The sequence below is a fragment of the Antechinus flavipes genome, chromosome 2 (genome assembly GCF_016432865.1).
Source record: "Antechinus flavipes isolate AdamAnt ecotype Samford, QLD, Australia chromosome 2, AdamAnt_v2, whole genome shotgun sequence".
NCBI classification, from domain to species: Eukaryota; Metazoa; Chordata; class Mammalia; order Dasyuromorphia; family Dasyuridae; genus Antechinus; species Antechinus flavipes.
Genome location: NC_067399.1, coordinates 453613117 through 453638617, shown reverse-complemented (window position 1 = coordinate 453638617; position 25501 = coordinate 453613117). Strand labels below are relative to the sequence as shown.

The 25501-nt window shown below is 32.3% G+C and overlaps 1 protein-coding gene across 1 annotated transcript in view; it reads right to left on the bottom strand.

Moving 5' to 3' along the window:
• RAD21L1 (RAD21 cohesin complex component like 1) overlaps window positions 1-24024 on the bottom strand; it is a 31076-nt gene extending 7052 nt beyond the window's left edge. Inside the window, exons 1-11 of the mRNA XM_051979493.1 lie at window positions 23881-24024; window positions 22864-22993; window positions 21861-21960; window positions 20573-20679; window positions 18044-18214; window positions 15046-15150; window positions 14097-14210; window positions 12478-12707; window positions 11687-11783; window positions 6658-6797; window positions 3941-4039 (exon numbers count right to left, since the gene is read on the bottom strand). Coding sequence (XP_051835453.1) covers window positions 3941-4039; window positions 6658-6797; window positions 11687-11783; window positions 12478-12707; window positions 14097-14210; window positions 15046-15150; window positions 18044-18214; window positions 20573-20679; window positions 21861-21960; window positions 22864-22993; window positions 23881-24024 — 1437 coding nt within the window. The remainder of the gene's footprint in view (window positions 1-3940; window positions 4040-6657; window positions 6798-11686; window positions 11784-12477; window positions 12708-14096; window positions 14211-15045; window positions 15151-18043; window positions 18215-20572; window positions 20680-21860; window positions 21961-22863; window positions 22994-23880) is intronic.
• Window positions 24025-25501: the final 1477 nt, after the last annotated feature.

Below are 25501 nucleotides of genomic sequence, written 5' to 3'. Positions count from 1 at the left end.
CAGCTAGATATATAGATGTCAGAATCATCTAAATAAAGATAATGCTATATACACATATATCCCATGTCTCCCATTAGAATGTAAGTTCACTTAGGAAGTATAAATTAAAGATAAATTTTTGAGCAGAATTTTCTAAAAGTGGATAGACTTCAGTTCTCTCATCTGTGAACTGAGGATATTAAATAACATTAGCTGATATTTATTGCCTGTAAGGTTTGCGGAGTACTAAGGGATTAAGAAGAAGTAGCAAGAATACACAAAAAGAACTTCACAAGAAAGATTTTAACATCAATGATAACCACGATGGTGTGGTTATTGATTTAGAGTCAGAAATCCTGGAGAATGAAGCCAAGTGAGCCTTTGAAAGCACGACTAACAATAAGCTTAGTGGAGGTGACAGAATTTCAGCTGATCTATTTAAAACCCTAAAAGATGATGCTGTTAAAATGTTGTAGTCAATATGCCAATGAATTTGGAAAACATAATAGTGACCATTGAATTGGAAAAAGATCAATTTACATCTTAATCTTTAAAAAGAACAATGCCAAGGAATATTCAAATTATCAAATATCATTTTACAAGAGCAAGGTTATGAATAAGATTTTACAAAGTAGGCTTTAGCAATATTTGAACCAAGAAATATCAGAAGAGGAGGCTGATTTTCAAAGAGGCAGAGAAACTAAAACAAAATTGCCAACATGGTTGGATTATGGAGAAAACAAAGGAGTTCCAGAAAAACATGTAGTTCTGCTTCATTGAGTACACTAAAGCCTTTGATCATGTGGATCACAACAAAATATGGCAGGCCTCAAAGAGATGGGAATACTAGATCATCTTAACAGTCTCCTGAGAAACCTGTATGTGGGCCAAGATGCAACCATTAGAACTGAACATGGAACAACTGAATGATTTAAGATTGGAAAAAGAGTACTACAAGGTTGTATACTATCACTTTATTTATTTAATTTATATGCAGAGTACATCATGCAAAATGTCAGGTTAAAAGAATCCAAAGCTGGAATTAAAAGAGAAATTAAGGGAGAAATAACAATAATCTCAGATATGCAGATAATACCAAGTGAAAATCAAAGTGAAAAGGAATTAAGAAGTCTCTTGATGAGGATAAAAGAAGAGAGTGTAAAAGCTGGCATGAAACTTATCATCAAAAAAAACTAATATGTTGACAACTGGTCCTGGCAAATTCACTTTCTGGCAAGTAGAGGGAGAAGAAATGGAAACAGCATCAGATTTTATATTCTTCAGCTCAAAGATGGCAGCGGCATCTATGAAATTAAAATTCCTTGGAAGGAAAGTTATGGGAAATCTGATCAGCATACTTAAAAACACAAATCATCTTACTAGCAAAGATATGTGTAGTCAAAGATAAAGTTTTTCCAGTAATAATATATGGCTGTATGAGCAGGGATATAAAGGAAATTTGAATGCTACAGAATTGATGTTTTCTAGTTGTGGTGCTGGAGACTTTTGAGAGTCCCTTGGATAGCAAATCCAATCTGTCAATACTTAAATTAATTCAGGCTATTCACTGGAAGATCAAATACTGAAGCTGAAGTTTAAATACTTTGGCCACATTATGAGAAAATGGAACTTGTTGGAAAAGACCCTAATGTTGGAAAAGATGAAAAAGGGGATGGCAAAAGCTGAGATAGACAGCATCACAGAAGCAACAAATATGAACTTGGATGGGCTTCAAGAGATAGTAAATGATAGAAGGGCCTGATATGCTATACATGGTCCATGGGAGTATGACAAATAGGACATGATTGAACAACTGAAAACAAAATAACAACAATTCTGTCAGTCAAATACTATAGGTTTTATTGAGACCATTGTACAGATATGGAAAATTTAGAGTTTTGCTGGAATGCCCATGTCACACAACTAGTGAGAATGATAGGTAAAATTTAAACTTAGGGCACTCAGGGCTTACTTCACTTTAAGTCAGTAAATAATATTTCCACTGAAGAGTATTGATGTTTCTCTCTGAGGCTGCTTTCTGCTCTGACATTTTATTATTATTTGGCTGATTAGCTAAATATTTTCAGAAGTCATGAGAACCAGGTGTTTTTTTTATTTCTGGCTTTGCTATTGATCTGAACCCATTACATTATGACTTAGCAACTTTACTTTTCCCTTCTTTAATGGTCTCATGTAATTTAAATATAGGTCTTCTTTTCTCCATATAATAGTTATGTAACTAAAAAGCTATGTTTACATTTCCTTTTTTAAGCTAAATGTTATTTGAAATGTATTAAGGCAACTTACTATTTTAAGGAATACTATGATGGTAAAGGAGAGCAAGTTAGGTGGTGTACTAGATGGAATGCTAGGCCTGGAGGCAGGAAGATCTGAGTTCAACTCTGTCCTGAGATTCTTACTAGCTGTGTGACCCTGGGAAAGTGACTTAATTCTGTTTGCCTCACTTTCCTCATCTGTAAAATGAGGTGCAGAAGGAAATGATGAACTATTTCAGTATCTTTGCCCCAAAAAACCCAAATATGATCATGCATATGGACATGACTGAAAACAACTGAACAAAAAGAAATGGTGGTAAAATAAAGAAATCTTGAACAAAATGAACAAACACTCCCTAATTTATATTTTATAAATCTGAGTCTCTATATACTGATTATGAGAAAATGGGATACAAATCAATATTAGCATCCATTCATCTAGATTTTGTTACAAGGATGTATTAAAAAAAAATTTCACTACTTCCTTCATACCATTTATCCACATCTATCTGTTGAAATTTTATCCATCCTTCAAACCCAGATCAAATATCATATCCTTCATGAAGCATTCCATAATCTATCCACTTGGAATGACTTTTTCTTCCTTGAACCTGTCAAAGATCTTGGTAACTCTTATTACTAACTCGTGGTAACTTGTTTTATTATTTATTGAACTTAAAAAACTCCAACACATAGAATCTTGATTTCATTGGTATAGGAAACTCTTAGTGAGAAAATTCCCTTTGCCAATGAATATTTGTTTCTGCTCTGAGAGAGGAGCTTATAGCATTGAGAAGTTGAATGACTTGCTCAAAATTACTCAGCCAGTATTTATCAGAGGTAGGACTTAAACTCAGTTCTTCCTGACTCCAAAAGCAGTTTCTTTCTTATAATTCTCTAAAGTTGTCCCTTATCCCTTTTGTATTGTATCATGCATTAAAGTTAGCAAATGGTTAAATCAAGGATTCTTAGCCCTTTTTTTGTGTCACAGTCACCTTTAGTATGTGGTAAAGCCTATGTACTATTTTCAGAATAATTCTTTGAAATGTATTAAACAAGCAAACAAATAAAAACACATAGGATTACAAAGGAAAATATGTTCAAATAAAGATGCAAACTTTTTCCCCATCCAAGTTGATAGATCACCTGAAATTTATCTACAGATCTTTTTGGGGTTCATGAACCCAAGTTAGCAACTTTCAGCATATGTGTGTGTGTGTGTATGTGTGTATGTGTGTGTGTGTGTGTGTGTGTGTGTGTGTGTGTGTGTGTGTGTGTTTGCTGAGGCAATTGGGGTTAAGTGACTTGCCCAGGGTCACACAGCTAAGAAGTGTTAAGTATCTAGGCCAGATTTGAACTCAAGTTCTCCTGACTTCAGGGCTGATGCTCTATCCATTGCATCACCTAGCTGCCTCTTAGGTATATTTGTGATGTTCCTTTTCCCCCTGCTAAATTTAAGTTGTAAAAGTGACAGGGAGCACATTTTTATTGTCCTTTTAATTCCTTTAGCATCTTCAATAATAAATGCTCAATATAGTGGTGACTATTGACTATTGAACTAAATGACTATTGAATAAAAAAAAATGTAATGTAAGTTCTCTAAAGATAGATGTTGAATAACTATTAAGTACTTAAAAGTGTTAGGAAATAAAACTGCCTAACAACCTTCTCAGGATCACACATACATTTTCCAAATCAATTTGGCAATTTTTGATATCCTTTTCCAATACGTCATTCATTGACAAAGATTTCTCAGTACCAGAAGAAAATATTTCGATTGCTTCCTGATAAAAGAAACAAGATAAAGATAAATGAGTTTTTAGCTAGTACTTATTACAGAGACAATTATACTTTTCTAAAATATATTAATCACATGAATTATATTTTAATAGATTATTTAAAAAACCATACCATGTAACTTCCTGAAACTACTTCCTTCACTCTTTAAGGATCAACATAGTATATACTGTGTTTTTTCATAGGTAATTTCTAGCTACCTTTAAACAGAGCCAAGAAATTGCATTATCTTAAGATATATACTCACGAGTTTCGTTCTGTTCTTATTTCTCTGAATATTTGTTTTCTATTTGATTTATATATTTTCATGTGGTACACAAATTCTTTTAAAAAACAAACCTTTCTGAAGTTATCTTTCACTCCTGTAGGACTAGGAGGAGAAAACCAGAGCTTAAAGTTGAAAACTCAAAATTTAAATGTCCTTTCTCACCTTCAGTACTAATAGTGCCACATAAAATTGGCTTCTCCACTATTTTGGGAAAGGAGGAGAAAGAAGAAGAAGAGGGAAAGCTAATAAAATAGGGGGAATGCTCAGAAGAGGGAGAATAGGTTATGGCTACCATAAAAGAAATAAACCAACCATATTTTTTTGAAGAATTTATCAAATAAATGTTCAATAAACAATTGAAATTATCATATGCATTTTGATTTTTTAAATGATGCATACTATCTTACCTTCCTCATTCTTACCTATCATTTTCTTCCTTTTATATCCCTAGTACATAATCTTGCACATACCTGTTTATTGATTTCTTTTCCACAAATACTGAATTCTCTTAAATTGCTAATAAAATATAGTGAGGTCTATTGGTAAAGATGAGAACTGGTCTAACCATTCTGTAAAGCAATTTGGAAATATGTCCCCAAAGCTATTAAATTTCGCAACCCCTTTGATCTAGCAATAATACTAGTAGGCCTATGCCTTAAAAGAAAAGGATCCATATGTGCAAAAATTTTTATTGCAGCCTTTTGTGTGATAGCAAAGAAATAGAAACTGAGGGAATGTCCAATTGGGAATGGCTGAACAAGTTATGGCATATGAATGTGATGGAATGCTTTTGTATTCTAAGAAATGATGAAGGAAATGGATTCATAACATTCTAGAAAGACTTATATGATGTAATTCAAAATGAAATAATCAGAACCAAAACAACAGTTTATACAATAATAGCAGTATTTTAAAGATAATGAAATTTAAATGACTCAGTAACTGATCAACATAATGACCAACCCCGATTCCAAAGGACTCATAATGAAACATCCTGTCCACCTTCAGAGAACTGATGGACTCCAGTACAAACTGAAGCATATTTTTTTCTCTTTCTTTTCCTCCCTTACTTTTTTTTGGGGGGAAGAGAGGGGAACATCACTATACAGGAATTTATTTTGTATGACTACGCATAATCACATATATATGTCATATTTTTCTTGCCTTTTTAATGGGTGGAGGAGGGAGAGAAATTGGAACTGAAAATAAAATAAAACTGAATTTAAAAAAAAGAACATGGTGCAGCATGGTAAAAAGCTTTAAATGCATTAGTTTGTTTTTGAATGAAACTACAAATTTAAGCTCTTATGGTTTAATAAAGTGACAACTAGAAGAATATCCCAAAGCATATATATTTGTTTAAAACTGAAATTTTCTTGAGCATGAAGTTTTGCTCAGTCAGTAAATAAGCATAGTAAACTAAGGATTTAAGGATGTTAAGCTCTGGAGATACAAGGAAAGACAAAAATCAGGCTCTGCCTTCAAGGAGCTTCTAATGAGAATATGAATTTTAAAAAATCTGTTTATATACTTTATTTCCCCCTCACCTAGAAAGTAAGCTCCTCAAAAATAAGAAGAAGACATTATTTGTCTTTATCTTCCCTAGTACCTAGCACAATAGCTTTCAAATAATTCAATCATATAAATCTTTGTTAAATTAAGAATTTAAGATAATAAGCAAAATTTTGTTTCACTCTAAAGCTAGATATAGCATTTCTTGTAATTTACTCTCTGAGTGCCTATTGGCCAGCAGATAGTGATCATGTTTTACCTTGCAGAGCTGTGATAATTACTGAAGAAAATCTATGAAATAAAATATGTTTGATTGATGAACTACTATATAAACATCTAACAGGGAGACACACAATTCTTAGTTCGGTCTTGATAAAATAATTCTTTTTAAAAATTTATTTTATTTTTGCACATATATATTTAATAATAATAATAATAGCTTTTTATTTTTCAAAATACATGCAAAGATAGTTTTCAGCATTCATCCTTGCATAACCTTGTGTTCCAAAATTGAGAAAATCACCCATAATAAACTAAAATAAAGTAGTATGCTTTTATACATCTGTTTAATGAACTCATCAGGAGTGCAGGATAGTATATTGGAGTCAGCCTCTAAATCCAGAGAACCTGAATTCAAGCCCCATCTTTTTGATTACTGGCTATTTCACCCTACACAAGTCACTTAAGCTACTAATGCCCCCAGAAAACCTCTTTTAGGCTAGAAATTGTAGAACATTTGCTGCTTTACTTTAGTAGTAGGAGTTTCCTCATTGGAATTTATGTATGTAAAAATACAGATTTGTACTAAAATAATCATAAACTTACTACAGTGTCAGTATTTTCATTGATGTCTTCATGCCTGCCACTCTCAGACTGAGTCAATGGGAGATCTTCAATTACATCTTTCCTCATTTTTTTATAAATTAACTCATCCAAGTTACATGGCTCTTCTATCACAGAAGTCCCTGAATCAACAACGAAATAAAGGGAGTTTAATATTAATACTCAGAGACTGCCAACATCCAATTTGTAAAGAAAATGATGTAGGCAAAAGGATGAACTGGAAAGCAGAGATTACAGGATATTTAGACTCAATTAATCAACAAGCATTTGTTGAATATATATGTAGAATCTGTGTAAGTCTTTCCTTCTTGCATTCTCCCATTTCTCTCCACAAACTTCCAAATGTCCAGCATGATGCACAAACCAATTATTTATAGCTCTCCTTTCCTTTACTTGATATTACAACATCTTTTAATATGTTAATGATCAGGCAATGAACTTCTGATTAAGATGGCTGCTTGAATGGTGGCAGATTGCCCAGTTCCCCCAGACTTATGCCACCAAACACCATAAATTTTCAGATACACCAATAATAAAGATCAAGAATTCCAATGAGAAATTACAATAAATAATTTCTTACACTTCAGAACTTTAAAAAGTCAGCAGTCCCTGAGCAAGAGAAAAGAGGGCTGCCAGAAAACGCCGAGCTAACACTAGCAAACAAACTTATACCTTACCAATGTGAACAGAAAAGGTCTCAAAACACTGGTAGCCTTCAGGGTCCTCTGTCTATAGCGAGGAGGAAGAGGGGAAGGATCTTTTAAGAAAGCCCTAAGGTTATTGGAGGAGCAAGACAGATCAGGTTAGGCACCAAGAACTGCTGGGTGGCTAGCGTTCTGTCCTGATATATCATTGAGGGCCTTGAAGTTTCAACTCTCTGAACTTTGAAGATCTTGGTAAGCATAAGCCTGGGAAATAGAAGTCAGCATACAAGAAACCAGAGGACCCAGAATGAATAAAACAAGGCCAACCATTCCCACCCCAAAAATGCATCAGGGGTATAGCTTGGCCCTTCAACAAAAACAATTCAGGAACTAAAACTAGAGAAATGAGTATACCAGAGAAATCATTGACCAATACCCAAATTGTTGCAAATTTAGAAAATCTCCCAAAAGATAAGAATAATTACAACAAATGCAAGTAAAGACTTGAAGAAAAAAATAGATCTGAATAAGTCACTCTTCTATTATAAAACATGAAAGCCTCAATTTAGTATTTAAAAGCATTTCTTACCTTCCTTTCCAGTGGTACCATGGATAGAATGTTTCACTTGTTTAGAATCAATAAGTTAAGAATACTCACACATAATTAGCTGTGTGACACTGGAAAAGTCATTTAAATTCTCTGTGCCTCAGTTCACTCATCTGTAAAATGAGGATAATAATAGCACCCACCTCCTAGGATTGTTGTGAGGATAAATGAGTTAACATTTATAAAGCATTTTTTAGCCCTTAAAACACTATACACATGTTTGCTAGATATTATTATCATTATCTTATTTTCAGTCCATACTCTCCTTCACATATTCTCTGATTCCAATTGAACTACTAGTATTGTTGAGGTTGGGAAAGGGGACACCAAAAGTTAGGGTCATAGAGTAGTGTCATGAGGTGTCTCAAAAGAATTTGCAGGCTTGAATCTATATCCAAGTCAAGGGACAAACTTTATTGTAATTGTAATGCCATTACAAAGCAGGTTGGATTTCCAAAAGAAATTAGCAGATAAACAGAAGCGAGGAGACACAGTTATCCAGCTTTTTATCATATGTATGCTAATTCTGTGGCTCATAGATAGGAAGGAAGAGTGGTCTCTTATTATTCACAAGGTTATCAGTCAGCAATGAATTGAAGAGTGGTCTCCAGAATCAGGCAGATTGTCAGAATAGCATTCCTTTGTTGAGTAGTAGAGGTGGGGAAGCCAGAGGACTTTGGAATCAGATAGATTCCCAGAACAGAATCCCCCAAGGTCAGGAGACCCCAAAACCATCATTACATTTCCTTAGAAGCTATACCATATCAGCATTAACTGCATTTATGCCTTTGTACAGAAGTTCTAGAATGTACTCCCTTCTCACCTCCACTTCTCACATTTTTCAGATTCTCTAACTTCGTCTGATGACAGCTCAGGTGTCACTTCCCATATAAGACCTTTTCTGATCCCTCAGTTGCTAATGAGCTCTGCACCTTGAAATTATTCTGTATTAAATTCTGTATTCTGTGTCCTTGTTATATTCCTGCCCATCAAATAAAATATAAATTCCTTGAAAACAGGAAATGTTTTATTTTTCATTTTAATATTTCTAACACCTTGCATGGTGTCTTGAATATAGTAGGTGCTTAATGCATTTTTAACAGTGATACTTCCCAAATTAATCCACATTTAATATTATACTGATCAAAATAGTAATAGTATGACTATATAATTGGACAAAATGACAACAAAATTTACATGGAATGACAAAAAGATCAAGAATGTCAAATAAAAAATATTTCATCTCCCACTCTTCAAATGAGAAAGATTTAAAAAAGATAAGAATAGTCAATGTAGAAATATAAGCACACAATTTCATTGTTGGTAGAGCTGTAAAATAGTACAACTGTTTTAGAAAGCAATGTATAATTATGCAATAAGTGATTGAAATGTTCATATCCTTTGACTCAGAGATTCCACTCTCAGGCCTCAAGAAATCCATTGATAAGAAGAAAATTTCCAGATATGCCAAGATATTTAGAGCACTTTTGCTAATAGCTAAGAATTGGAAACAAGGTAGATGCTCATCACTTGGGGAATGGCTAAACAAATTGTATTATGTGTTAATATAACAAATGTAAAAAAATAAAAAGAAACATGGAAAGATCAGTTGTGAACTGATGCAGAATGAAGTAAGCAGAGCCAAGAAAACAATATATACAGTGATTGTAACAATGTAAATGTAAAGAACAACTATTAAAAAAATCAAGAGTGAATGCTTAGTACAGTGCGAGGAGACAGTACATAAATGCTTACTCTTCTTGTCATTCCTCACCTAGAAATATTTCCTAAGAAGTTTACTGACAGGAAAAAAAATACCTATCTATACAAAAATATTTCTGGCAACACTATTTGTATTTTTGAAAAAGTATAATTAAGCTAAGTGTACATTGATTAGCAAATGACAAAACAAATTATGATCATATGAATGAAATGGAATGTGATTATGCCATAGTTAAATGATAAATATGAGGAATTCAAAAAATATAAGAAGACATATTAAGTGATATAGAGTGAAAACAGCAGAACTATATATACATATAGTATATTATGTAAAGACAACAATAACATTTCAAATGAAATGAACCACAAATCTAGGTTATTCCAATCACTACTTTGGGAACCCCTTGCTTTTGGGAAAAGAATATAAATTTTATATTTATTTTTATAAATAAGTATAGGGAATTATTCAATTACATTAAAAATACCATGTAAGACAAAAATCTTCAAAATGGAAATTATCAACCATATGTATCTGTAAATTTTTGCTACTTATAGATTATAAAGCCAAATCCTAAGAAAAAAAAATTTCTACATTGATTTTTTTTAATTTTTATTTAATGATTACTTTATATTGACAACATTATCCCTTGCACTCGTTTCTTTTCCGATTTTTTTTTCCCCTCCCTCCCTTCACCCCCTCCCCTAGATGGCAAGCAGTCCTTTATATGTTGGATATGTTGCAGTATATCCTAGATACAATATATCTACATTGATTTTTACATAATAGTATCTATAACATCTTATTTTTTCATGATTTAAAAAAAGCCTTTTTTACTGTGTAATTGATTTACCATACTGGAGATATACATACATGTATATATATACATATGTGTATAAAGGTATTTACATACATGCATTTAATAAATTACTAAATAGCTGCTGAATAAATAATGACAACTTTTCTAGGTGTTTGTATTTTTCAGTTTATCTCATTTGATCCTCACAACTTTCCAGCAAAGTAGGAATTATAGATATTATGCTCATGTTCTAGGTGAGGAACTTTGAATTGGAATGGATAAGTAATATACATAGCATCAGAACTGGAATAAATAAAAGAACATATTGTCTAAAAGTACATATAATATACCCAGCTTGTTAGAATCCTTACAAGGTGTTAAGTAATTAGAGTTGATAGAAACAATGTTTATGTAATTGGTTTACACATTAGAGCTCACACCTTTAAGAGAGTTTACACATTAGAGTTCACAAGTCCTGGAGATTCACAAGTTACACCTTCCACAATCCCACTCTCTGAGGAGGAGTCAACCTTTGAGTTTACACCTCTAAAAGAGCATAAAAGGAGCTGAGTCAGTGGAGTCAGTCAGTGGAGAAGAGGAGAACCAAGATTCAGAGAGAGCTCGAGGCTGAAGCTGGCAGACAAGTTGCAAGAGCTCTTGGAACCAAGGAGGGAGATAGGCCTCTAAGAAAACTAACCGGGCTATTTTGAAGGAGACAATAAAGGATTTAAACTTTTAACATCTGGCTGCATTTGAGGTGATTATTACATGGAACTGAAACTAAGGCTGCTTTCAGAAACCTCCCCAAGAAACCTGCTCACAGAGAACCATCATATTCTAGAAAAGAAGAGAACACTACACTAGCTGTTTGTTTCTAATTAAATTTTCTAATATAATTAATATTTTTAATATATATATAGGTTATATATAATATATATAATTAACCTTTACTACTTCTGTCTATAAAATTAGGAAATTAGGAATTTTTTTTTTTTGCCAGAGTAGCAAAAACCAAATTTTAGGCATAGTTCTTACATAAATATTTCTTATCAACAAAATTTTTTAAATAAAAATTACATCAATCAGAAAGAAAATGAAATGTCAATGAAGCAATTTCTTTAACTTTAAAATTGCTTTTGGAGGATGAATTTGGACATGGGTGGGTTAGGCAAAAACATTTATACTCTAAAAGGATAGCTATGTTTAGTGTAAAAGAGGTCTCTACAGATTTGAAATCTTACCTAGGTCATTGTTTCTTGCATTTTCCTTTTCAGATCCCATCTGTAACAATTTTCTTTTATGTTTAAAGCCAGTTGACTGAAAGCATTTTCTGAACAACTGTGAAAACATATTTATGTTTCTTGGATTTTTGTAAGTAAAGAAAATCAACAAATTATGCCATAAAGTAAACCAATGATATATAACCATATACAGAAGTGATAAGATATAAAAGTGATGTAACATATAATGTAGAGTGAACATTTACAGCATTTGGCTATTTATATTTCATCTAGTATTTTTCTTGATTCACACAACAATCCTAGGAAAGAGAACAAAGAAAAACATCTGAGTACAGTGGAAAGAGTGCTGGATTTGTAGCCCAGCGATTTTCATTAAAATCATGACTCTGATCCTTATTATCATTGTGATTTAAGGCAAGTTACTCACTTAACTTCTTGGAACCTCAGCTCTGTAAAATGAACTTCCAAGTTCATTTGGGCTCTAAAACTATAATGTAGAACCCATATTTGAAAAATAACAAGATGGAGGCTCAGAGACAATAAGGGATTAAGGAGAGATCACAATAGGGGAAAAAGGACTTGAATTCAAAAAAAATTTTTTTTAACCACAAGAAAGGTGGTTTTGTTTTGTTTTATTTTGTTTTCTTAGTGAACTATGCTGCATCCATTTAGATCAGTATCTTAAGTATTTTAATTCTATTTACACAAAATTTTAAAAAAGGATGTGTAACAGCTCTGTTACTGATACATAATATAAAGTTATGTCAGTATAAAAAGACAGAAACGTTTACCATTTTAAGTTCAGGATTAATCAGAAACTGGGTAGCACTTGACAAAAGGGTATCTACTCCTCCTGTTTCCTTCCACATCATCAAACGTCTGGTAGGCGGTGCTAGTTCCAACACAGTCAGTGTATCCATAAAGTTACTAAGCTGTTTGTGCATGGTCTTGCTGCTGATTTCCTTCACTGGATCAATAAGCAGCTTCTTCTTACGTTTGCTTTTCCTTCCCTGTGCAATATCTAAGAAACATACATAAATTTGATGAGTTAAGCTCCTTATTATAATTGTGTCTGAGGGATTTGTATCATATTTTGCTGCATTTTTCTCTTCCTGGGTCTCAAGAGCATAATAATGTATTCTGCAGAATTTCCTGGAGTGAGAATTCCTATCGCTTTCCTCCTCCCTATCTCCTTCTCAGTTCAGGTGGAGATTCACTTCGTGGCTAGTAGATCTTAAATAATTTACTTTGACAAGTATCTCTCAGAGCATTGGGGAAATAGCATACCAGAGACAGAGAGACAGACAAAAAGATGAGCATGTACACACACACACACACACACACACACACACACACACACACACACACACACAGTTGCTTTTGGTCCCAACCATGGTACATATGGTGCCTTCTCTCATAACTTATAGCTGTAATACAAGGATGTCAGTGGAGAAACAATATCATTTACTTTTGTAATGAACCTCTGGAAGTAGAAGAAACTTCCAGAGGTCATATAGTATCTAGTTCATTCTGTCATTTCTATACCAGCTATTCCCAAACTAATTTGGTAAAAGATAATTTTGAAATCTGATAAAATTCATAAATGCAAATCCTGGGAATTTGGGCAGTACAGAATATCCATTGGGATAATAGGGGTCAGAAATTTTGGAACAAAATAGATTTTTATCATTTAGAAAAAATGTACATGTATTGAATATTTTTGATATGTGCAATGAAATTTTATCACAGAATCAACATGAATAATTTTGTATAGAATATCAGTACTTTATGAAGGAGTTTAGACAGAAATGTCTACACCATCTCCCAAACAGAATACTAATCTAACTTTTAAAGCTCTTTTGAGAAAGGAATTCTACAACTTTCTTTCACAATCCATTCTAGTGTCTGATAGGCTTCACCACAGGAGGTTTCTTGGTTTTATTTATTATATCTCACCAACAATCTAAGTCTATTTTCTCTTATTCTATTATACTTGGAGATGATTAACCACCCTCGCTCCACCAAATTCCTACACAGATGTGAAGATTATCACTGTCATTTTGTCTCTTCCATTCCACACTTTTGCTTTATGTTGAGGGAGTCTTTCACCTCAGTCTTCAATATTTCCTCATAGATTTTTTCCCAACATTTCATCAATTAACCACCTTTAAATTTTATACAACACCAAATTGGATATAGAATTTAATAAGTGCTAAATATAAAAGATGCATCATCTCACGGTTCCTTCATTACACTCCTACTGTATTATAAATTCTATTATTGTACCTACTCCTTGCCATACTTCATAGGTGTTCAAATACATTATCACACTCCATAATATCCCAGATATGATTATGTTCTAGGTTTTAATCCTTTTATATTCAAGAAAAAACCCAAATATGACTCTGACCTCTAGGATCAATTGGATCAAGGGTAAATTCCTCTTCTTCATTTTCCATTGGCATATTTCCATTCATTTGCTGACTGTTAGGTGGATAGACAGACTCGGAATTGTTTGTTGCTCCTATTGAATACATAATGATAATCTTATTAAAATAAATATGCCACAAAGAAGTAGTGCTGCTAATTATAGAATAATAAAAGAACTAAGTGCAATAGTAACCTTATAAATAAATTAAAAACAGTGGATACATACTATAAATTATTTGCTAATAATTATGGATCCATAAGGAACATATTCATGTATAACTCTCCCTCTGCTCACATTTCTAATCCAGGGTCAAAAGAAAATCTAATATTGAAAAGTGAGAATAGTCAGAATGGGAATTAATTATAACTGTAATACTTAAATTCTTATTAAAGAATTAAAGGATTATTATGTGAGTTAAGTCTACATTTATTTCAAGTGGGAAAATACTAATAATTAACTATACAGTTACATTATTATAAACTATATGTATATATGCATATTTATAGATAATACATATTTTACCACTTAATCCCAAAATACTTTTCAGCCCTGAAAATCCATAAAGACTACCTACTAATGTGTAAAGAAGCTGCAATTTAAAATTCCATCTATACTGATGAAATCACAGGTCCCTGAAGTATCCAAATAGGTCAATATAAGTAATTTCAAAAGCACAGTACTTAGGCAAATCACTTAAAAGTGCTTTTATAACTAATACTATGTAATCACTCCTTTTCCCAGGTAGCAAGATTTCCAGGCTAGGCCATCTCAGAACTCAAACTACCACCCTGGTCTCCTAGAATTCTAAGACTTGAAAGTATTATCATCTCTTTCTTATTATAGTACCATATCAAATTAGGGCTTATGATACTGAAGTTGAATGTTCATTTTTTTTTCAGGAAGTACCTAAATACAAATCAGAACTCACCAACTATTGACTCAGATGATTCAAGAGGCTCAGGAGGCAGAGAAATTTCTTTTTCCAAATCAAAGTCTTCCAACAGGATATTGTGGTCATCTTGTAACAGATTGTCTTTAAAACATAATATGTAACTTTATCATGGAAAGTTTGAAAAGTATACTTTTGAAAATAAATGTTGAATAAAATGTGTTGAATGCAGTTTCAATATTTGGCTGATTTAGTTTTATGTCACTTGTATCACTGGTTTTATATCACTTGTAAAACTAAAACCATATGATATATAATCAAATGTAACAAAATTTAGGATAATTATGATGCTAATAAGTTTATTTAACCATAGTTAATATTGTAGTTCAGCAAATTATTTCTGATATTACATGATATTTCATCAACTTAAATTCTGTATTTACTGGCAATTCTGCATATCTATAGTATGATTCAAAAAAAGAGATTAAATTATATTCCATAGGATTTTAGTGTTAAATTTATTTTATCAAATTCTAATTTTTGGAAAAACTAGTAACATCTCTCTGGTATATGTGCATCTTACGACTTTATATGGTACCTATATAATAATAAAACCCTGAAATTTATGTTAAGATTTGTAATTTTCTAAATGTTTTCATCACAAAATTCTCATGGGATAGACAATACAAGTCATGTTTTACATTTTCGAAATGATAAAACTGAGACTTAAAGGGACTAATAAATTCATCACACATAGAACTAGAAGGGAATTCAAAAATCCACTAGTCTAATCCTTTAATTTTATAGGAAAGGAAACAAGACTGGAAAGAAGAAAAGACTTAAATATTCCTAAAGTAAAAGTCTGAACATGTCATTCCCCTTCTCAATAAGCTCAAAATCTAATGGATCCCTTGCATCTCTAGGTTCAAATACAAATAGCATTTAGAACTTTTCATAACCTTTGTCCATTCTATCTTCCCGTATTATTATACAGTATTCCCCTTTGAACCCTTTAAGTCCAGCCAAATTAGCTTTTCCTACACAGCAGTTCATCTCCAATCTCTAGGTCTTCAAACAGATTTTTACTCTAATGGCCAGAATGTACTTCTTCTTTACCTCTGTCTTTTAGAACTTCTTTGTTATTGTTGTTCAGTCATTTCAGTTATGTCCAACATTTCATAACTCCATTTGAAGTTGTCCTGGCAAAGATACTGCAGTGGTTTGCCATTTCCTTCTCCAGCTCATTTTACAGGAGAAGAAACTGAGGCAAATAGGGTTAAGTGATTTATCCAGGGTCACACAGCTAGTAAGTATCTGAGGCTGGGACTGAACTCATAAAGATGAGTCTGACTGATTCCAGGCCCAATATTCTATCTACTGTCTTACCTAGCTACATAGTTAGTCTCTGAGTCCTTGTTTTTAGAACAAAATCTATTTTCCCTAAGCTCCCATCTTAGAAAATGTTTACTGAATAACTAAACAAACTTTGGCTATACTATAACAAATACTTATTCCCAGATCCATGTTCCTAATTCATGCCACAGAATTATTAGAGATAGAAAGACTTAAAAGATAGATTTTTTTAGTACGCTGAGTGGCTGAAATAATGTAGTATAGTGATGAAGTGCAAATTTGGAGACACTAATCATCTGCATTATTTCAATACCTTTCTGATGGATCTTTCAGTTTCTAGTGTGTCCTAAATTCAATCAATCCTCTATGAAGCCTACAAAATAATATTCCTGAAATATAGGTCTGTGTCATGTCTTTTCAAGAATATTCAGTGGCTCCCAACAGCCTCCAAGATAAAATATAAACAATTTTGTACAAAATTTTTTATGTTTCATAATTCAATTAATCTACATGCCAGATCTACGTGGCAATCTATGTCATCTAGTTGGTAGCAGACACTATTCTAAATGCTGGGGATACAAATACAAAGAATGAAATAATCCCCACTCACAAGGCACTTACAATGTAAGGGGAAAAACAAGTATAAATGTGTGTATATACAGAACAAATATAAAATTAAGAAACTCAAATATATACCAATTTTTTATTTAACTATAAGGTAGTTTGGAAGAAAGAATACTAGCCCTTTGAGGGAATTATAAAAGTAGATGGTATCTGAGCTGTATCTTAAAGGAAGAGTAGCCATAGATATATAGATGTGGGAGTTAAGTGCGTAAAGAAGATAACTTTATCCATTGGAGCTAATGAAATCACCAAGTCAGAGAAGAGGGTTCATGGAAGAGTCTTAGGGGATGCTCGCAGTTAAGAGAATGAAATATGTATATGATTTGACCAAAAAAACTGAAGAGTAGCCAGACAGTTAAAAGAACTAAAAGAGAACAATGTAATGAAAACTTATACAGAAGAAGAGGGTGTCCAATAGTATCAAATATTGTGACAATTAAAGATAAATTCTGAGAAAAAGATTTTGTATCTAACAATTAAGAGATTTTAGGAGACAGCAATTTCAATTGAGTGATGGGGTCAGAAAGTAGATTGCAAAGGGCTGAAAAGAGAGGAGGAAATTAGAATTGGAATAAATAAAACTTTTTTAAAGGAGTTTGGCTATGAAAGGGAGATAAATGATATGGATTGAGAGGATAGTAGGCTGTAGTGAGGAGTTTTTAAAAATGAAAAGAGAATACTTAAATTCCTCCCAATTTATTGGCTCCTTTCTTGCAATCTACAAATGTAATAAAAACATAACAAATATCTACAACCCAATAAACCTGCAAACAGGGTGAGTTTATAAGTTACAGTAAAGGAGCCAGCAAATTAGAAAGGGTAAAAGATTAAGGATAAAGAAATTGTGGGGATACTCTGTCAGGGGGAATGAAAAGGGATAAGATCAAGGGTACAACTAGAAAGACTTGATGAGAAAGAATATTATCTCTTCATTAGAAATTATTTAGTTTGGAAGTAATGGAAGAAAGGATGGGAAGTTTTAGAAACATGTCTGAAAATTCAATACAATCTAATTTTATTAAACAAAATATCCTCTAAAATGAAATACTTTAAACCATACCAATCATATCTCCTGCAACTCCTTCATCCCCAAATCCATCTTCAGTGTCAAATAATATAGATTTTTCTTCAAAGAGACTTGCAAAACTGTGTCCAGCCAAAACTGTACTGTCACGTGTCAATATGTTCTCATCAAAGAAGCTTTGTCTCCTAAGTAGTTCAGATTCGTCACCTAAAGAAATGATTAACCAGGATAAGTAAGACCTGAGATACGTCTATAACTTTCTAGAGGTAGAAATAATAGCAAGCATATTAGGCCCATAATGAAAATAGAAAAAAATTAATTCAACATTAACTAGTAAACTAAAACATAAGAGTGTCATTCAAGATATTGAGTCTTTTTGGTAAGACAAAAAATTCACCTTCTATAGAAAAAAGAAGAGTTAAATAAATTAACTTGTTACCCTAAGAAACATTTGCTGCTTTGGATCACATCAGAAATAACAATATTACACATAAATATAAAGACTAAAGCAGATTTTCCCATCTCACTAAATGAATATTATAACTTTGTCTATGGGCACTTAGCAGACATGAAAAACTAAGTAGTAACACAGCAAGGAAGACAGAATAGCTAAATTGTGAGGTAGAATAGGCAGTAGTAGAATCAATAGCCCTAAGTAGGATACTAGTGTTTCTTCTACTTTTAAAGACTTCCTGCAAGCAAGTATATAAAAACAGGAGAAAGGAAGGTGCATTTTGTTTGTGTTTGAAACTAGCCCTGATCATACTTCCTATATATTACATCAAAGTATATATAGAAGGAAAAGGGAAGATGATATCTTGCCATAGCAAAACAGTGTAGTAACAGGGGTCAGATATCACTGGATACCTTTCTCTTTGGATGAGTATATTATCTCTGAACTATTCCAGGGTTATTCTACTAGAGAAGAATGCCAGATAACAAATTCTGTCTTTGATTACACTGCTAAACTTTCCAATGTCCTGGATTGAGAAAACACCAAAGGAATTTGGCTATGATGAATTTTTGTCAGAAAATCAGTAGTTTGTGTTCTTGATAGTACTTTCTAAGGAAAAACTCTTCCTTATTTTGTGTCAATGCCTGATTTAAGGGGACTCTGATTGTCTAAAGTTTCAAGTCCCTGAGGCCAAGAGGAAAATCTATTATGGTTTAACAATATTATTTATTGGATTCTATGAAATGAGGGGATATTTTTGGCAATGGAAAATCGCTTATATTAATTTGCATGGTAAATCATCATAAATTTGTAGATCTAGGTCAAGGACAGATTGTTCACACTCTACCATTATAGTTTAGGAAACTGAGGCTGTATGAATGATTTGCCTTTATTTCTTTTGTATGGTTAATCCCTACCTTCCCATAATCCTAATAATACACAGAAATAAAAGGCAAAATTCCCAGAAGGATTCCCACCTTCAATTTTATAATTTATTTGAGAGAAATAACTTATCTCGTTTTAATACTTTAGAGTTTACAAAATATTTCCTCAAAACCACCATATGAGGTTGGCACCATAAGTAGTCTTATTATTTTATAGATGAGGAACTTGAAACTCAAGGTGGATAATTAAGTTGACCTCATTTATCAAGGTTTATAAATGATGGAGCTGGGCTTCAAACTCACAATATACACCATCCTTATCTTGTACTATTTTTATTTGTGTACATATTTTATTCCAGCTATCTAAGACCCTAGTAATATCTTGTTGGAGAAGAGTAAGAACCATTTATGTTTTGCCTGGCAGGATATTTTGCATATGTAAATAGATGCAGAATATCATAATAACAACAATAGCAATGACATCTTCCTCATAAGGTGGATGTGAGAATCAAATATGAAAACATGTATGAAATGCTTTGTAAACCTTAAAGTATTACATAAATGCTAGCTATTCTTAATAGATGCTTGTTGAATGGAATACATACATGAAGAATATATAAGTACTTACAAATCAATAGTTTAATATGTGATTTACTATAGGACAAAATGAACAAATAAACAGAAAAAGCACAAAGCTTTGGGGTCATTAGAATGGCACAGAATTAAAGAAAGACTTCTTGAAGGAAGTTAGCTTGAATGCGTTTTTGAAGGAAAATATAGATTGCTGGAGAAGTGGAAAAGACAAAGACACAATATATTTGGAAATATATTTGGGGTGACAAGTGAATTTGCTTGGCAGAAACACAAAGCAGATATTGGAAGATAAAGAGAAATAGAATTAGAAGGCTTTAGGCAAGCAAAAGACTTTAGGTTTGATAAATAACAGGAAGCCTCTATAGGTTCTTAAATAGGGAGATTCAAAAGGATGGGAACAGATTTTGAAAATGACAGTTCAAAGAATCATGAGTAGAATGGATAAGAAAATAGAAGATTAGCATGAGATTGTTATAGCTCTGTTGGCATGAGGAAATAAGGATTTAGCCAAAGTCAGCATCAGTGTAAGGAAAAAGACAGAGTAGACCTAAGATACAATTTAGATTCAATTCAGCACAGAAATAAAAGTAAACTTGTTTATGATTTATTTTCTAACTTCTACAATATTCTCACCAAAACTTCCAGCTTGAAAAAGCAGATCATTACTGAAATCTTCTCTAAGTGTAATGTCTTCAGCTTTGCTCTGGTGCAGAGTAAAGTGCTCAGAAACATCAATAGCACTAAAGAGAAGTTTAAAATCCAAGTTATTGCATGAAAAAAAGCACCATGATTTTATAACTAGGTTGGAGAGTCTATACTCTACTCCCTAAATGATTTCATTCTAAAAATATGAAATATAAGGTCATTATTTTATCAGCTGTATATTTTATAAATCATTAGTTAATTCCATAGGAATAAATTATATGAGATAGCCACAGACTTTTTTCAGCTGATATACACTGATACAAATATTGGCAAAATATTGTCCTGTTTTGGCAAATAACTTGATGAATGATAGCAACTAGTCAAAAGTGCAAATTTACCCATGCATTTTATGTTTACAATTTAAAGGATAAGACCAAGATTGAAGAGAAATGGAAGTCTCACAAGTTTAGAGAAAAATTCTCTTTTGCTTGATCCTGTTACAAAGTATCTTTCTTGTAATCTCTCCTATCATTGCTTCCCTTCAGCACTGTACAGGCACGAATAGTGTGTCTGAGTTCAGTGAAGTGGCACATTTATATTATTGGTTTGGTTTGCATATTTAATGATCATGAACTGTAAATCACCACCACCACCTTCTTTTCCTGGGTTCATAAGGTAATTTATAAGAAATTATTTCAAGATCTTCAAAACTGTTCAATTTTTTAAAAAATGTAATGCCCTCCCTTCTTTTGTATTTCATCAGAGAACCAGAAAACATGTTTTTAGCAAGGAAAAAGTTAACTTTATAGTTAATTTTTGTTTATAATAAATTCAAACTTTTGATAGATATATTCAGCAAATTACTAGGTAATCCTCTATAAAACTTAATCCATTTCTCTGAAGAAAATTTAAACATTAACATGTAAGAAAAAATTTAAGACCCTGTTTAACCAAGACATATGGAAAAATACTTTATGATTTCAAAAGATTCATATTTCATCAATGTGAGTATACCCTCTACCAATGGAGATGATAAACTCTCCCTGCCTTAACATACTGTCTTTATGAGCTATAAGAGCCAGAAAAACTCCTTTCTTGGTGTCCAACCCTCTGGTGATGGGTCACTATTCATTTAGCTATGTTAATACCTAAAATTGGGTGATAGGTTTATACTGAACTGGCAAATATACTAAGAAGCCAAGTCACATCTAAGCCATGATAAGATATTGAAGTAGATTATTACTGGGGATGTAGAAACATAAGAAAAACAATTTACTTCACATTGGGTAACTGGTTATCAAAGTCATGAAATTCTTCTGGTAATGTGATAGAATTATAAGCAGCTTCAAAATTCTCTTCTGGAAGATCAACTAGTCCTAAAGGAAATAAACATAACAATCATATTTACATGATGCTTTAAAATTAAAAATTATGTTAAAATGCATATATACACACATGGTACACACACAGAGAGAGAGACACACACACAAACACACACACATAACATATATAAATAATCTCATTTGTCCTTATAGTTCAAATATTATCCCTATATTACAGAAAAAGAAATCTATGCTTATTGAAATTAAATAGTTTGTCCAAGGTCACACAACTAGTTAATTCATATCCTTGGGACTGGAATCTAGGTCTTCTCAAACAAAGTCCAGGGTTCTTTTCATACTTAAACCTAGGCTGGTCAAAAAAATACTGATACTGTGGGAAGTAAAATATTCTCAACCATATACCACATGTAATGAAATATAAATTCAGTGGTAACTTTCATTAATATTATGAAAAATGAGAAGAAAACCTGACATTTGCACAATGTAGCTGAATTATATTTTAAGATTTTGTAACTATCACAATTGTACTCTGACATACTTTGGAGTATCTTCATAAATTATTTAAGCCCTTAAAAGATTTTTAAAACTAGTTATAGTTATTTTTAATCAATCTTATTTTATCTTTAGAGGTTTTTAAAGGAATATTATTATGCACTTTGGATGGTTTTAATGCTATTTGATACATTAAACATTTTTTAAAATGTGAAATAATACAACTTTTGGGAGGAATTTTTACCTTTCTATGCAAACGTGGAAGGAAAAAATCATTAAAAATGAGACCCTAGTTTTTGAAATTTAGATTTTAGTCAAAAGGAATTTTAAATTCACAACATTTACTTTGAAATCAATACCATACATCAAACTGGAATTTTCCAAATAAAATTAAAATACAACAAATCATCAAAAACAATAAAACAAATTCATAGCTTTACATACCTGGGCGAAAAGTCATCTTCATTTTAACAAAAGCTTCATTACAGTCTGCCAAAAGATATTTTGCCTTCCTGTGATAGATTCGAACCACTCCTAATAGCAAATGTCCTGAAGTCCGCAGTGCAATTTTTACCTTTTAAAAAATATGTAAGTTAGGTTTTTTTAGAATATCAGTTTATAAGGAACTTAGGATACAGAAATATTTTTTTTAGAATTCATCAAGTCAATAAGAATTATATCTGTTTAAAGATCACAGATATTTCCTTATCTTTTAAAAAAGATTTCCTAGATATTTCCTTAGCTTTTCAAAAGTATTTCCTATTCAAAGTTTTCTCATAGTCATCGAAAGCAACGAACTACTTAAGTGAAATGCAAAGAGAAGAAGTGAAAAAAACAATATGGTATTATTATTACAAGAATTATATAATATAAAGATTTATTAAATATTTTTCATTCATTCAACAAGCATTTAGTGAATGTATACTATATGCACAGCACTGTACTAGAGGATTATTTATAACAAGAATTAAAATGTGGTCTAACATTGTCTTTTCTTCTCAGGGACCAATCTATGTACATTTGTTGTCACCTAAATAGAAAACATAGCAGTGTTGTATTTACTATAGATGAAATCCTGTATTTGGAATTATAAACCTGAGCTGGAATCCCAGTTATTACTTATCATTATTACCTGTGTGACATTGGGCAAGTCAGCTTCCTCATTTACAAAATAAGGGGGCTGGACTAGACGACTTTATAAGAATCTTTCTAGTGAGCCTATGAAATGGTTAAATTATATCAGAGACAAAATATAGCACAATACTTTGAATGTCGTAAATGCTTAACAGACAGTTATTGAATGAACACTGGTGTATGACTAGGTGCCAAAATGAATAATGTAGAAAAGGGATGCTATAGGAATTTAGAAAAGGGGAATAAAGTCCATAGTCCATCCAATTGGTTTTTTTTTTAATCCCTTTCCTCCCCACAAATAGGATTCTACTTCAACCAATTACATACCTTAGGCGACAGGATTTTTTCAATAGTTGCCTCTAAATTACATTCAAATATATGAGCTTTTGTGAGCTTCTTCTCCCAGTGAGCTGCAAGCCATATTTTGGCCAATGGCCCTCGCTTGCTCATAAGCAAATGTGTATAGAACATGTTGCCTGTATTTTGTAGTTGGATTTAATGAGCTGGAAAGAACAGTGAAAGAAGGTAAATAAAATAAATAAAATAAAATGGGATCAAAACTTTTCAGTCCAACTGGATATGTAATCAGTGGCATTGGGTTCACCTCTTCACTCTGCTACTTATTATCAAAATGATCTTGGGCAATTCAGTTTGCCTTTCTGAGTCTCAATTTCCCTAATTTTTAAAATTAGGGGCTTTGTACATACATATATTGTATTTAACATATACTTTAACATTTTTAACATGTATTGTTCTACCTGCCATCTGGGGGAGAGGAGGAGAGGAAGGAGGGGAAAAATTGGAACAAAAGGTTTTGCAACTGTCAATGCTAAAAAATTACCCATGCATATATCTTGTAAATAAAAAATTAGGGGCTTTGACTAAATGATCTTTAACATCCCTTTCTGTTCAAAATCTTCTCATCTTATCCTAAAGAAAGTTTGCTTGTTTTGGAAATATAAGATTGGCATCTTTAGACAGTATTGTTCAATTCAATAACCATTTACTAAGCGCCTGCTATGTACAAAGCTCTATGCTGGGGAGTAGAGATACAAAGATAAAAAACAGCACAATCCCTGTTCTCAAAGATCTTATAATTGAATAGAGTAGATATGATATGAACACAAAGAAATATGAACACATCAATGACACGTACTTAAGTGTATATGATTTTACACAAATAAGTATGTGGCATGCACTTATACAATACATGGTACAACTTTTATGCACACATGTACCACCATGTATAAATGTATAGGTTGCATTATATTACACACGACAGGTTGTACATACATATATATCATATGTTTAAAAATAAGTGTGAAACAAGATAGAATGTGATGAGATAAAGGAGAGGCCCAAAGAAAGTACTATAAGATTGGGACAACTAGATAGCACAGTAAATAGAATACTAGTTCTGAAATCAGGAGGACCTGAATTCAAATCCCATCTCAGACACAACACTTATTAGCTGTGTGACTGGGCAAGTTACTTAACCTCCAATTGCCTCACTAAATAAAGTGTTTTAAAAAAATCTGAAGTTCTTTCAGTAAATGCTTATCAACATTTATAAAACCACCTAATTTAATCTATTGCTTAAATTAAACTTTTATCTAGAATATCTGAGTCTTATCTAAAATACTGAATTATATTGACATTATAAGCAAAGCCAGAATTTTCACTTTAGATTTGTAAACACAACTTACAATTTTTTAGAAAAGGATCAAGTTTTTAAAAAAGAGAAAGATTAGGGGCAGCTAGGTGGTGCAGTGGATAGAGCACCAGTCTTGAAGTCAGGAGGACTAGCGTTCAAATCTGACCTCACACACTTAACACTTTCCTTGCTGTGTGACCCTAAGCAAGTCACTTAACCCCCAATTGCCTCAGCAAAAAGGAGAGACAGAGAGAGAGAGAGAGAGAGAGAGAGAGAGAGAGAGAGAGAGAGAGA